We start from the raw sequence: 14,219 nt of genomic DNA, 5'->3' as shown, positions 1-14,219 counted from the left end.
GCCCGCCACCGGTCTCTATCCTGAGCTAGATTAATCCATTCTCTATCATCATATCCCACCTCCCTCAAATCCATTTTAATATTATCTTCCCATCTACGTCTCGGCCTCCCTAAAGGTCCTTTTCCCTCCGGCCTCCCAACTAACACTCTATATGCATTTCTGGATTCGCCCATACGTGCTACATGCCCTGCCCATCTCAAATGTCTGGATTTAATGCTCCTAATTATGTCAGGTGAAGAATACAATGCGTGCAATTCTGTGTTGTGCAACTTCCTCCATTCTCCTGTAACTTCATCCCTCTTACCCCCAAATATTTTCCTAAGCACTTTATTCTCAAACACCCTTAATCTATGTTCCTTTCTCAAAGTGAGAGTCCAAGTTTCACAACCATACAGAACAACCGGTAATATAACTGTTTTATAAATTCTAACTTTCAGATTTTTTGACAGCAGAATGGATGATAAAAGCTTCTCATCCGAATAATAACAGGCATTTCCCATATTTATTCTGCGTTTAATTTCCTCCCGAGTATCATTTATATTTGTTACTGTTGCTCCAAAATATTTAAACTTCTCCACCTCTTCAAAAGATAAATTTCCAATTTTTATATTTCCATTTCGTACAATATTCTCGTCACGAGACATAATCATATACTTTGTCTTTTCGGGATTTACTTCCAAACCTATCTCTTTACTTGCTTCCAGTAAAATTTCCGTGTTTTCCCTAATCGTTTGTGGATTTTCTCCTAACATATTCACGTCATCCGCAGAGACAAGCAGCTGATGTAACCCGTTCAATTCCAAACCCTCTCTGTTATCTAGGACTTTCCTAATGGCATACTCTAGAGCAAAGTTAAAAAGTAAAGGTGATAGTGCATCTCCTTGCTTTAGCCCACAGTGAATTGGAAACGCATCTGACAGAAACTGACCTATACGAACTCTGCTGTAGTTTCACTGAGACACATTTTAATTAATCGAACTAGTTTCTTGGGAATACCAAATTCAATAAGAATATCATATAAAACTTCTCTCTTAACCGAGTCATATGCCTTTTTGAAATCTATGAATAACTGATGCACTGTACCCTTATACTTCCATTTTTTCTCCATTATCTGTCGGATACAAAATATCTGGTCAATTGTTGATGTATTACGCCTAAAACCACACTGATGATCGCCAATAATTTCATCTACATATGGAGTTAATCTTCTCAAAAGAATACTGGACAAAATTATATACGACGTCAACAAAAGTGATATTCCTCTAAAGTTACTACAGTTAGTCTTGTCCCCCTTCTTAAAGACAGGTACGATTATGGACTCCTTCCATTGTTCTGGTACAATTTGAAACCACACTAAATCTAAAGAATCTTGCACCACGTTAAACACTGCCAAAGTATCAAGACTTGTGAAAGTATGATGATCAACAAAATGAAAATTATGTACATGAAGAAAGGAAAGTGGAAAACACTCGTAAAAAACAAGGAGAAAGAAAAGTTTAAAGATGGCGGGGGAGATGCTGAGACTGTAAGGCAGAGAAAGAAGGAAATAACGAAGAAAGTCAAATAGGAATATGGTTCAAACAAGTTGTGGATGTGTACTGCAGAGTCTTGTTACACCGTCTCTCTCGTCAGACCAGTCAGTCGCTGCCGCGGGCGTCCCTCCCTCTCTCTCTGGACCGTGGGAACGGGTCGGGTCACGACGGAGCAGCTCCTCTAATTAATATGTATTGTACGGTTTCTTTCACGAAACACTCGTGACGTCACACAACGCCTTCCTCAACTGCGAGCGTTCATGATATTATGAATACAAAGACATCACGGAGCGGCTGAAGAAACCCGCGGAAAATTCTCGCGTTCTGGTGGGTCCTAGTTAACATAATATGTCTGCGATTCACCGGACAGATCGAACATCTTGATCCCGTCACAACTATGGTTGCCAGATCGCTGGGAGGCATACGGAGTGCCCGCAGTGTTGCCAAACAGCTACAATCGTGGTTGTATTCACGGAATAATTCTGCCGTCTGGGTAATTTTCAACTAAAAGATCCATAAATGTGCGCAAATTCTGAAGACAAATTAAAATCACTGAACTACATTTTTATGGCTAATATAAACAATCGTAAACTCAAAGATGTAAATAAATTTGTCAGAGTGGGTGAAGAAAAAATGACGGTGAAACTGATCAGAAAGAGAAAAAGGGATTGGTTAGGTCACTGGCTGAGGAGAAACTGACTACTGAAGGATGCACTGGAAGGAATGGTGAACGGGAGAAGAGTTCGAGGCAGAAGATATCAAATGATAGACGACGTTAATTTAAGTGGATCATATGCGGAGACTAAGAGGAAGGCAGAAAATAGGAAAGATTGGAGAATGCTTTAACACGCCTGCCTAGCGTTAAAAGACCTACTTTTAGGAATGGCTGTCTAAAAAGAATTTAAAACTATAACTCCTTTGTTGCGTATAATTTCTATCTGTTGTTTTGTAGCCTATGTAGGTCTAATATCAAATAGTACACAATGCAGAAAAATACTATAATAGGTAGCCTGCATACATGAATCGAGATTTTCAGATTCTGGATCAGTGTATTTACTACTATCACTTGACACCCACGAATGTCTATGTTTCCATTTCATTTCCTAGCAATATCGAGATAGCCTCTGGGACTTGATACTTGTTACTGATGAGTGATGGATGATACATGTTAGAGTTCAACAATGGGCGATTAAAATTTATATTCTTTAATCATCCTTTCTTGTGACGATACTTAAAACTGCAGACCAACAATGGGTACTTACAAATTCTTGTCCTTTTGCATTACTAAGGCTAGGTTTCTGCTTGTCCCGATAGCAATTTTTAGCAGTCTTCTTCGATCACATACGATCGTATATTCATTTCAACAATCTTCTACCAGGCGGGATTGTGGACAAACAATCAAGTTTCCGCACATGAAGAATAAGTCTTATTTGAAAAGCATTTCTAATTTATCAACACCATTGGACGGCAGACTATCAATAGCAGCTATTGGTTTTAAAAGCTGGGTAAGGTTTGTGGACGAGCTGTTTTAATTGAGCAGCCTGAACTTTGGCACTCAAACCTGCTGGAGGTTCGAGCTCATATCTCGGCGTTTCTAAGTGAAACTCCTGGTAGACGTAAACGGTGTTGGGGCAGATTTTTTTTTTTTTCGGATAACTGAATTTTTCCGCCTTTTCAAAGGATAAATTTCCAAATGTTATAATAATAATAATAATAATAATAATAATAATAATAAAGGTAAAAGGTAAAGGTATCCCCGTAACATGCCATGAAGGCACTTCGGGGGCATGCTTTCGGCAATAGAATGAGGTGGTGTGGTCGGCACCACGCTCTGACTACCTTTTACCACCGGGAAGGACCCGGGAAGACCCGGTACTCAATTTTATAGGAGGCTGAGTGAACCTCGGGGCCGTTCTGAAAGTTTGGCAACGAGAAAAAATCCTGTCACCACCTGGGATCGAACCCCGGACCTTCAGTCCGTAGCCAGCTGCTCTACCAACTGAGCTACTCGGCCGCCAATAATAATAATAATAATAATAATAATAATAATAATAATAATCTATACTAATAATAAATCTGTAGCCGAAATTTTTCTGGTAATTTTCGATTTTCCAAAAATAATTGGTCCTAACATATATAATTAACCACTCTGAAACCGAAAATGCTTTTCGAAATTTTTGTTTGTATGTATGTCTGTCCGTCTGTCTGTATGTTTGTTACCTTTTCACGCGATAATGGCTGAACGGATTTCGATGAAAATTGGAATATAAATTAAGTTCGTTGTAACTTAGATTATAGGCTGTATGGCATTCAAAATACATTATTTAAAAGGGGGGTTATAAGGGGGCCTGAATTAAATAAATCGAAATATCTCGCTTATTATTGATTTTAATGAAAAATGTTACATAACAAAAATTTCTCTAAAAATCATTTCCGATAAGTTTTAGTCTTTGAAAAATTTTGATAGGACTGATATTTAATGAGATAAATGAGTTTTAAAATTAAAATAACTGCCATCTAAGGCCGTGTAATGAAATAAACAAATGACTTCGTCTATAAGGGGCCTTGGTCAACAACAATCGAAAGCTATGAATCATAGCCTACAGAAAATGTTCGTGTGAAGCAATATCGGAAGCTAAATTAACCGATTTGTATAATTAATTATTATTTCACCATTGGAAAGTGTAGTTTCTCTGTATGGACATAATGCTATAATGTTATTACAGTAACTTCTGAGTGAATTGAGGACAGGTAAGATTAAAATAGCTTCTTATGCACAGAAAACTTGATAGGCTATTCTGTGTATTCGTTTCCTGTATTTCTTAAAATAATGTTTACCTCAGAGATTTAACGACCAACGGGAGTGTATTGATTTAGTATGCAGTAATAATACGTTAGCTTAGCATTTCATTATTTTATAATCCAAATTTTAACTATGCTCAATTGAATCGAGCTAAAATACATAAAATACATATGCATTAAATGCAATGCAAAAAATTTGGGTAATGAGCCAAGCAGATTATGTTGCCCTGTTGTAAAATAAAATTTGTTCCTCCTGAGATTCAAGAGCCCCCATAACAAATTGAAAACTTACTTATCGAGGTACATCCGTTATCAACACACTTTTTATATAATATAATATAATATAATATAATATAATATAATATAATATAATATAATATAATATAATATAATATAATATAATATAATATAATATAATATAATTTATTTAAGTTATTTGAAGGGTTCAGAACCATAGTGGGCCAAGCGCCATTTACTGAATACGTAGAAAACAAGAGTTAAAATTAAGTTATTACCATAATTCAATGGAAACATATAACAAGTAAAATAAAGTATACACATTAAATGTAAATGATGTCATTGTTCATTGAACTATGGATGCATGTAATAAAAATTTAGAAACATGTTAAAGGAATTGTCATTGCACCAAATGAGTGATCTGTGGACCAAAATGATTCCATTTTAATTATTTAAATATAATTTAAATTAAGTAACATATTACACGATTTATCCTTCTATCAAACACGAATATTCCTTGGATCAAATGTCCTATTTTAATTATGTAATTACTTTATATTTATTTCTAACGGGTGCAGTGGAGCGCACGGGTACGGCTAGTAATAATAATAATAATATAGGAACTTTTTAGTTGTTCTAATGTATTTAACGACTATTACGTGTCTTATAAATGTGAATTCAGTCGGTTCCAGCCGTAATATTATAAGAGTGCTGTTCCTAATCTCTACAATCCTGACTAAAGTTTGAAACCTGCTACTGTTACAGATTTCCTACATAACAGAAGTCATGCTGTTACTACAGTATAATAAACAAGTTTAGTCTTTTGTTACGCTTCATTTATATTACATACCAATTAAATAGCTTTAATTATGCATTAATATTTAGAATATTCTGTTTGCCACCAAATGAATGTATTCCAGTTCTATGATCGCTACGACCACTCTATATTTTTAAATATCCGGGTTTTCGTAAAATCATTTATAGATCTACCTTTAATCATCCGCTATGGGACGGTAAAATCTCTTGTACGCACTGCAAGATGAACTGCCGGAGCCGCTGATGCGAACCCAAACATTAATACTACATCCACTCTGCCCTGACAGTGCATAACGTGAACGTATTCGCACGTGTCTTCCTAGCGTGACTGCAAACAATTTGCAAACTACTGCTAGGACCACATTCCAAGTATCCGATCGGGTTGCAGAAAAAGTGTATTTGCGATAGTAGAACAACCTGGCCCACTGGTGCATGAAGTTTAAAAGTTTACGTGTAGTATTAAAATGAGCTCGTTTTGTACAATGTAGGATTGCCAGGTTTCCAGAATGCAAATAAGGGACAGTTGCAACATTTAACTCGAGGAAAATACGGGGAATTTCTAAGAGAAAAACAAATCTGATGAGTGCCATCTCAGAGCACAGTACAAGGAAAATAGTCTTACATCACTGAAGCATTTACGAGTATATTCAGTTTATTTGTATTTATATCAAATTTAGAAGGATATTAATGATACAGATTGAGGAAGAGTTAATTTCAAAGGTTGTGTTTATACAAACTAGTAATGATATTCTATTATTCTAAATGCAAGAAACATGTCCTCTTTGTTTCATGCGGAGAAGAATCGCTTATTTTGGTTTCAAACGCTTTTGACGTCTTCACACCAATTACACACAATTCAACAATAATAATATTGTACCAATCAATAGATATGCACAGCTATTGCTTGGGAATATAATTAATTTTAACTGAAACAAAAGCAGCTGAAGATTATTATGAAATTTTTGAAAGTTTTAAAAACAGGAAAATACCATCTACTACGAGAGAGTAACTTTTATTCGAGTTACAGAATAAGTGAGATGGTTAGTTTCAGAAGTTTGGTCTGTTGTATATTTTAATATCTGTCACGCTCTTCTAAATGAGGCAGTAGAACAAGTGGACAGCTTCAAATACAAAACGTAATAACATGAGCTGCTTCTAAGAAGTCAAAAAGAGAATAGCATTAGCAAAAGAAGCTTTTAATAGAAAAACGAGCATCTTCTGCGGACATCTGAAGAAAGAACTAAGGAAGATACTAGTGAAGTGCTTTGTGTGGAGTAGCATTATATGGGGCAGAAACATGAACATTATGACAAAGTGAAGAGAAGCGACTACATTATAGAAGCATTTGAAATCAGGATGGAACGTGTGAAATGGAAAGACAGAATAAGAAACGAAGCTGTATTGGAAAGAGTGAGTGAAGAAACTGATCAGAAAGAGAAAAGGGAATTGGCTGGGTCATGGTTGAGAAGAAATTGCCTTTTGAAAGATGCACTGGAAAGAATGGTGAACGAGAGAAGAGTTCGGGGCAGAAGAAGATATCAGATGATAGACGACATTAAGATATATGGATCATATGAGGAGACTAAGAGGAAGGCAGAAAATGGGAGAGAAAGCTGGGTTTGCAGTGAAAGACCTGCCCTTGGGCAGAACACTATGAATGAATGAACTCTCTATCTGGGATAAACCTACCTGCTTAGCATTTCACCTCTTCATCTATGAGATGCTTCCCACCTTCATTAGAGAGATTCCTTACCTGGGAACTCATTCCTTATTGAGGAAATGCCTTCATGTTCAGTATCTCGCCAAAAAATTGTAAAAAATTGAAATTGAAATTGAATCAGGAATTTGCAAAAGGGATCAAGTCCATATTTTTTGCAAATTGAGTTTATACCCGTTTCTGGCTCTCCATACACTCTTGTCGGATTTCAGCATTAAAAGGAACCAGGTCCTATAGAATGTACACATTTAAATTGTGTATCAACATGTTTGGACTGTCATACATCGAGATCCATACAAAAATTTTTTTGTTATTTTCTTAAAATTTACTTTTTCGGACTTGGTCCCTTTTACAAATTCCTGATTCAATTGTAAAGAAAATTGTAAAAATTTTAATTGTAATCTTGTAAAATTTTGACTTGTTCCACACCTTAAAGCATCATTGATAATGTAAGATATAAGGAATATAATAAAGGAAATTAAAATGAAATGTTGACCTCCTATCTAGTATCTTCCAATCGCCCGTGAGATGCTTTTCTGCCTAGCTTCTCGACCTTATCCGTGAGATACCGCCATATTTAGCATTTCACGTCTTATCAGGGGAGGTGCCTTCATGTCTAGCATCTCACTTTCTCTCCGGGATAAGCCTCCATGTTTAGCATCTCACACTGGTTTTTGAGATGTCTTCTTCTCCTCCTGCATCTCATCCTTGTCCAGGAGATGCCGCTACGTTTAGCATCTCATCTCTTGTGAGAGAAATGCCTTCCCGTCTACCGTACCATTCTTGTCCGAAAAATGCCAAGTTTCGTATTTAACACCCTATCTGGAACACATGCTTGCCTCACATCTCCAACTTCTATCTGGAAGATGTCGCTTCATCTAGCACCCAAAATCTTTTCTAGAATAAGGCTCCCTATTTTGGGTCATTCTTTGTTTGAATGTCTGACCAGCACCTTGCAATGTGTCAAACAGAAATCTATCTGAATAATATCTCACCACACTAACATTTTACATTTGATCTACGTCATATCATTCTGTATCAGCTATGGCTTCATGTCTACCATTTCACACCTTGTCCGAGAGATTCTACGAAGCATCTAACTGGTAGTCAAGGAGATGTCTTCATCTCTAGCATCTCACTCTTCCTATCATTGTCAACTCTCGATGGTAGACGCCTGCATGTGTAGCAACTCAACCCTGTCCAAAACACAACTCCTTGTCTGAGTAATACCTAACAATTCGCTCTTCGTCTAGAAAAATGCCACTTTGTTGATTATCTCGACCTTGTCTGGCAGTAGCTGTCTCTCTGTGTACTATTTCTTGTCCGATAATTTCCTCACTGTCTAGCATATCAATACTTTTCTGGGAGATACCACTCTGGTAAGAGTTCCATCTATTCTCTCGATGCCTTCCTGTTTAGCAGCTCATCGCTTGTCAAAAATATTTTGTTATCCAAATCTTATTATAACAAATCTTCCTGGGCAGCACCTTACCACTTGGTTTGGTAGATGTGTCACACAACTTTACCTTTAATGTGAGAGAGTCTACCTAGCAAATCATCCATTGTCTGGCAGATGCCTCCCTATGTAGAATATTTCTCTAGTCAGGAATATACCTCACATGTCCCCTGGCAGAAATCTCCCTGAGTAGAAGGTCAGCCTCGTGAGGGAGGTCTCTTCCTGTCTAGCATCTCAGCTCTTGCCTGAAACCGAACCCTGTCCAGCATCTCACAGATGCCACCCAGTCTAGCAACTCACCTCGCAAAGCGCTCCTTGTCCTGGATACTCTCCTCTTCCATGCGGCTGTACTTGCTGCCACTGGGGTCGTCCTCATCGGATCTGCAACACACAACACACGAGGTTGATGGCGACGCACACACAGTGTGGCTGCTGAGCGGCGCCGTGGCGTCTAGCACCGCTCACGCGACGCAGCAGCAATCCATAACGACGGCACGCGCTCCAGCGCGGCCTCAAAAACTGCGAGGTTCAATGTTTACAGTCGCGATGCTGCGACAGAACGTTTAACGCCCCGCGAGGTGGCAAATACAGAAACCCAACAGATCAGTCGTAATACGATTGCATGTTTTCTCCTAATACTTATTGCCCTTCTTATTTTCATTATACTGTTGCTCCATCATAGCCTCATCATTCCCTCGTAATCATTATTAATTATGTATAGGTTTTTTCAAAAGACATAACTTCAATTGTTCGTATTTTCTTCATTTTCTACACAATCTTAAATAGGCCCATTATGACACTGGCTTATTACACAATAAATCGGATTTTTTGCATCACCACGACAACGAACTTGTTTCAAATTCTTCTTCGTGTTATCTGTAGGCACTTTCCTTTAATTCGGCCTGCAAGATCGCCAGACAGCAACCGGCGTAGCTCCGTCGGCTAAGGCGCTTGTCTGCCGATCCCGAGATGCGCTCGGGCGCGGGTTCGATTACCGCTTGGGCTGATTACCTGGTTGGGTTTTTGTCCGAGGTTTTCCTCAACAGTAAGGCGAATGTCAGGTAATCTATCGCAACTCCTCGGCCTCATTTCTCCAAATACCACCTCTCTATCATCAATACCATCGACGCTAAATAACTTAATTGATACAGGGTCGTTAAAAACAACTAAAATGATTGCCAGATACTAATCCAACAGATTATTGGGTATGGGGTTACCCTGAAGGAAAAACTATTATTGGGCAAACCTACGACAGTAATATTGATGAGTTGAAGGACTCCATCGCACACACTGTGGCAGATATTCCAGAACACGAACTCAGTGCTGTTGTATACAGCAATGAAGAGATGCTGATACTTGTATAAGAACAAAATGATAGACACAACATCTACGATGACGTTATGGCAATGGATGGTGATGCAAAAAATCCCACATCTTGTGTAATAAGCCAGTTCCAGAATATTTAATATTGTGTACAAAATATGTACAAATTAGTCACCTCTTATTTTTTTAAAACCCTATATATCTATTACTAATTTTATGAGGTTTGTTTTAGACTTACTTTTTTTTTTCAGAGTACGTTCGTGCCCATTATCAATTTCATTCCACAATTATTTCACCTACCATAACGCAATCCGTCTCTGAGAGCAGTCTATCTGGTTCGAATACGCAAGACCTGCAGGTGGACATGTATCAGATATGGCCACTAAATGGCAACACATGTCTACGGAATAGCCGTTAGAAGGCGGAAAAATGAAAATAGGATGTAGTATTCTCAACCGAGTCGCGATATAACCTCGCCGTTAAAGCAACTAAAAATATATTTTAAAAAAATCTTTATTTAATGAGAAAGTAAAATCAGAAAATAGTCCAAAATCATTGAAGGAAAAAAATATTTATTTATTTAAAACACTCGACTAGAGATCATACAAAAAACTGCATTACTTGATACCGATCACATTGCGCGATAATGTCAACGTTAGAACATTATATCATTTACTTCGTATTGAGCATAGTTTTTTCTCGAAAGCTATATGATACTTGGTTGTTCATAAAAAGATTTTGATAACCAAAAGCTATGTAAAGAATCGATTGGTGTTAGTGCCATTTCCAGTAACAAACAGGAAGTAGGAGTATCTGTGGTAAACTTCGAAATTTCAAATGAGAACATAGGTAATCGAAGGTACCATTGGAAATATCTTTTACTGAAACTTCTTTTTTCTAACTTTTGTTTACTCAGAAAGCAACAGAAATTGTATCTTCTGAGAAATGCTGTATGTTGTTTATGTAGTACTGTACCTAGGTACAGCATAATTGTAAACACTGCAGGTCTTGAAACCAAGTCACTTTCCACCGTCTTTTATTTTGCATAGCAACAGTGAATTTTGTTTACTTGTCCATATCAGTAATTATCAGAGAAAAATAATAACAACGCAAAATACAAATATTATTATTACACTAACATTATCCAGGTAATTGCAGCACGTCACCGAGGTCTGTAATGAAATCAGCACTCCAGATATACATCACTGTCTTCTAAACTTCAGGGAAATTCCGTGTGGAAGTGTCCTTCCGGCAAGACATGCAAGGACGTAAGATACCAGACAGAATCTTTTATCGAGGTTTGCTGATAAGCTTGACCGCTAAAGCCTACTATTAGCAGAGTACCTGCGGTGTACAGCTGAATCCAACAGGCAACCACTTTTTACTTTTTCCTTATACCAAACACAAACAGAAAGTGTAATTCACGAAAATGTACGTTTCCAATAACTCTGAAATCGAAAAAGTGATTTTGGACATCACGTATGTCTGTGTACATGAGTTCTCTTCTGAGATATTATTGGTTGGATTTCATTCTACGAGTAACCGAGAATGATATATCAGTACATTATTAAATTCACACATCAAACGGTGCAGTTCATATTCCCTAAGATAAATTCTGTGGTGTTCGGGTAAAGCGGTATAAATCATTTTTTTGTCCAGGTGGAATTTTGTTCCCCAGATGAACACACAAGTTAAATTATACAAGTGGGTGTGCAAAAATCAAAGAATTCTAGCAGTTGATGTGTTTTATTTGTGTAGAAAATTATTTGTAATAAGGGTTCCAAGTTCAATTTTCATTTATCTCCGAACTCATTTTTATGACTTATCTCCCATTACCCAAACACCACAGAATTAATTGTTAAATACAAAATGATTTCCATTTCACGTTGTGATTTTTTATCAAATATTTTATCCCCTCCGTGCAAATGATTGTAAAAATAGAGAAGGAACCTTTGTTATTAAAGCATTAAGGGTTATTAATTATTGTAAACTCCCCTTGTTAAGCGCATATGAATATCCACAGAAGCAACTAGTGGTACAAAGATGTTTATTTTATTTTGTTTACTTTGTTGTAGTACATTACAATGTTGAATGGCAGCAATGACCTCCGGTTATGCTACAAAGATGTCTGAATAACATTGCTCACATAATCTACAAACAGCTTATAATTTATTAACGAAGCCAAATAAGCTTGCTTAATTTCGGAATTATAAAGAATACCTTCTGTAATACAGTAGGACGAGAATATATAATAAGCAGTGGAATGTTTTAGTGATCATTCAACAAAGGAAACTTTCGTATTAAATTACAGCAACGGCACATTTTACCGAAACAGTGGCGTATCAAAATATTGAGAGTTCCCTTTATGTTATTTTAGTGACTATCTTCATTCTTCCGTTAGTAAAGGTATCTAGTCGCCTCTTGTTTACATCATGCATATTTATGTAGTTTAAAAATACAAGAAATATTTGATAGGTAATTTTTAAAAATTCTCAATGATACGTTTTCAAAATTTCCTCACCCACATTTGTTACGAGATTCATAAACTCTCAGAACATACATATGTCAAAGGACAAAGTTAATTTGTTTTCTATCAAAACATCATTTTTTTTATTTTAAAACGTTTATGACCCTTGGTGTGTCCAAAATGTCAAATAGTTTAACCTTAATTTACAAGACCTTTCATCATGTGTAGCCACTTAAATCATTTAGAGGTACAAAAAAAAAAATAAAAGTTTTTATAGGGTCTCCCCCTTAATAGTAATTACGTTACAAGAGCGGTATGTTGACGTTTTCATGGTCGAGGAAAAGATTGAAAAAGCGAATCATAGTTGAGCTTTTTTAATTTCCGAGAACATGAAAAGAAAACACACCGCTCGTGTATCGTACATTATTTTGTGCGAAAATCGTTTATTACATACCTGAAAGACGAATTTCTAATTAGTTGCAATGAAATCTCCATCTTGGTTTCTGTTTGATGACGGCAACTTCGGAAAACCAAAATATCTTTCTTCAACATTGTTGCTATAAAATGTTTTCTGTGTTTACTATACTCCAGCAGGCCGTGATATACGTCTGTCTTCCCCCCCCCCCCCCAGTCTATAAATGCGAACTTAAAACAAACGGTAAAGTTATGTAATGATTTATTTTTCATTTTAATATTTTAACAATATTATTTATATAACATATTGCAGTAATAACATCGGCATCTGGAATCTCGTTGATTTTTTCACGGCTTCCTTAATGTTACTTGTATCAGGAATGCAATAAGTTTCGTGGAGTAGTAGACTTTACTTAATTTTTGCAAATATTTAAAAACAATAATTAACATTGCAATTTAGGTGAAATTGCAGTGGTAAGTTTCCAATTTATAGTTATTACTATGTTAAACGTCTCTAAAAATAATATGTTAAAAGCCTAAAGCAGTAAAATGAATGTCGCGCTTAAGTGGTAAGAAGAGGGAAATTGTTATGTGTGTTACGTTGGGAATACTGAATGTGGTATTTCACACTTACCGCGTATTGGTTCTGTGCGGAAAACAAGCAAATACGCACGATCTCGCACAAACGTATGTTTTCTGCCTCCAGCATTGTGCAAACATTATCTCTTGAAGATTTGGAAAAATTACTGGTTGTGTATTGAGAGTGCAGTTATGAATAATGCACGTGGTTAAAATGAATTAATCTTGATTTAAATTTAGGAAATAAAATAATGCTTCAGTTTTTCATCATCATTGCTTACTTCCATCCTATAAGACAAAATACTCCTACATAGAAAGCTGGAGACATTCACTATTCTTTGAAGCAATTTTTAAAGAATAACATTTATGCGAGATCGTGCGTATTTGCTTGTTTACCGCACAGAACCAATACGCGGTAAGTGTGAAATACCACATTCAGTATTCCCAACGTAACACACATAACAATTTCCCTCTTCTTACCGCTTAAGCGCGACATTCATTTTACTGCTTTAGGCTTTTAACATATAATTTTTAGAGACGTTTAACATAGTAATAATTATAAATTGGAAACTTACCACTGCAATTACACCTAAATTGCAATGTTAATTATTGTTTTTAAATATTTGCAAAAATTAAGTAAAGTCTACTACTCCACGAAACCTATTGCATTCCTGATACAAGTAACATTAAGGAAGCCGTGAAAAAACCAACAAGATTCCATATGCCGATGTTATTACTGCAATACGTTATATAAATAATATTTTTAAAATATTAAAATGAAAAATAAATCATTACATATCCTTACCGTTTATTTTAAGTTCGCATTTATAGACTGGGGGGGGGGGAAGACAGACGTATATCACGGCCTGTTGGAGT

The 14,219-nt window shown here is 36.4% G+C and overlaps 1 protein-coding gene across 7 annotated transcripts in view; it reads right to left on the bottom strand.

Annotated features, from left to right (window-relative positions):
- Positions 1-14,219, bottom strand: part of tgo (Aryl hydrocarbon receptor nuclear translocator homolog tgo) — a 166,389-nt gene that overhangs the window by 40,061 nt on the left and 112,109 nt on the right. For 4 of the 7 annotated variants that reach the window (XR_011330082.1, XM_069815569.1, XM_069815566.1 and 1 more), the window contains one exon: positions 8,862-8,941. The exons of 1 other annotated variant lie outside the window; for it this stretch is intronic. Coding sequence is in view for 5 of the 6 variants with exons in the window: in XM_069815569.1 (XP_069671670.1) it covers positions 8,862-8,941 (80 nt within the window). In the remaining variant the exon portion in view is untranslated. Of the gene's footprint in view, positions 1-8,860; positions 8,942-14,219 lie in introns of all 7 variants that reach the window. 2 more of the 7 variants (XM_069815570.1, XM_069815567.1) reach the window with 1 other exon arrangement.

The sequence above is a fragment of the Periplaneta americana genome, chromosome 17, assembly GCF_040183065.1.
Source record: "Periplaneta americana isolate PAMFEO1 chromosome 17, P.americana_PAMFEO1_priV1, whole genome shotgun sequence".
NCBI lineage: Eukaryota > Metazoa > Arthropoda > Insecta > Blattodea > Blattidae > Periplaneta > Periplaneta americana.
The sequence above is the reverse complement of the archived record's forward strand: the minus strand, read 5'-3'. Positions and strand labels throughout refer to the sequence as shown.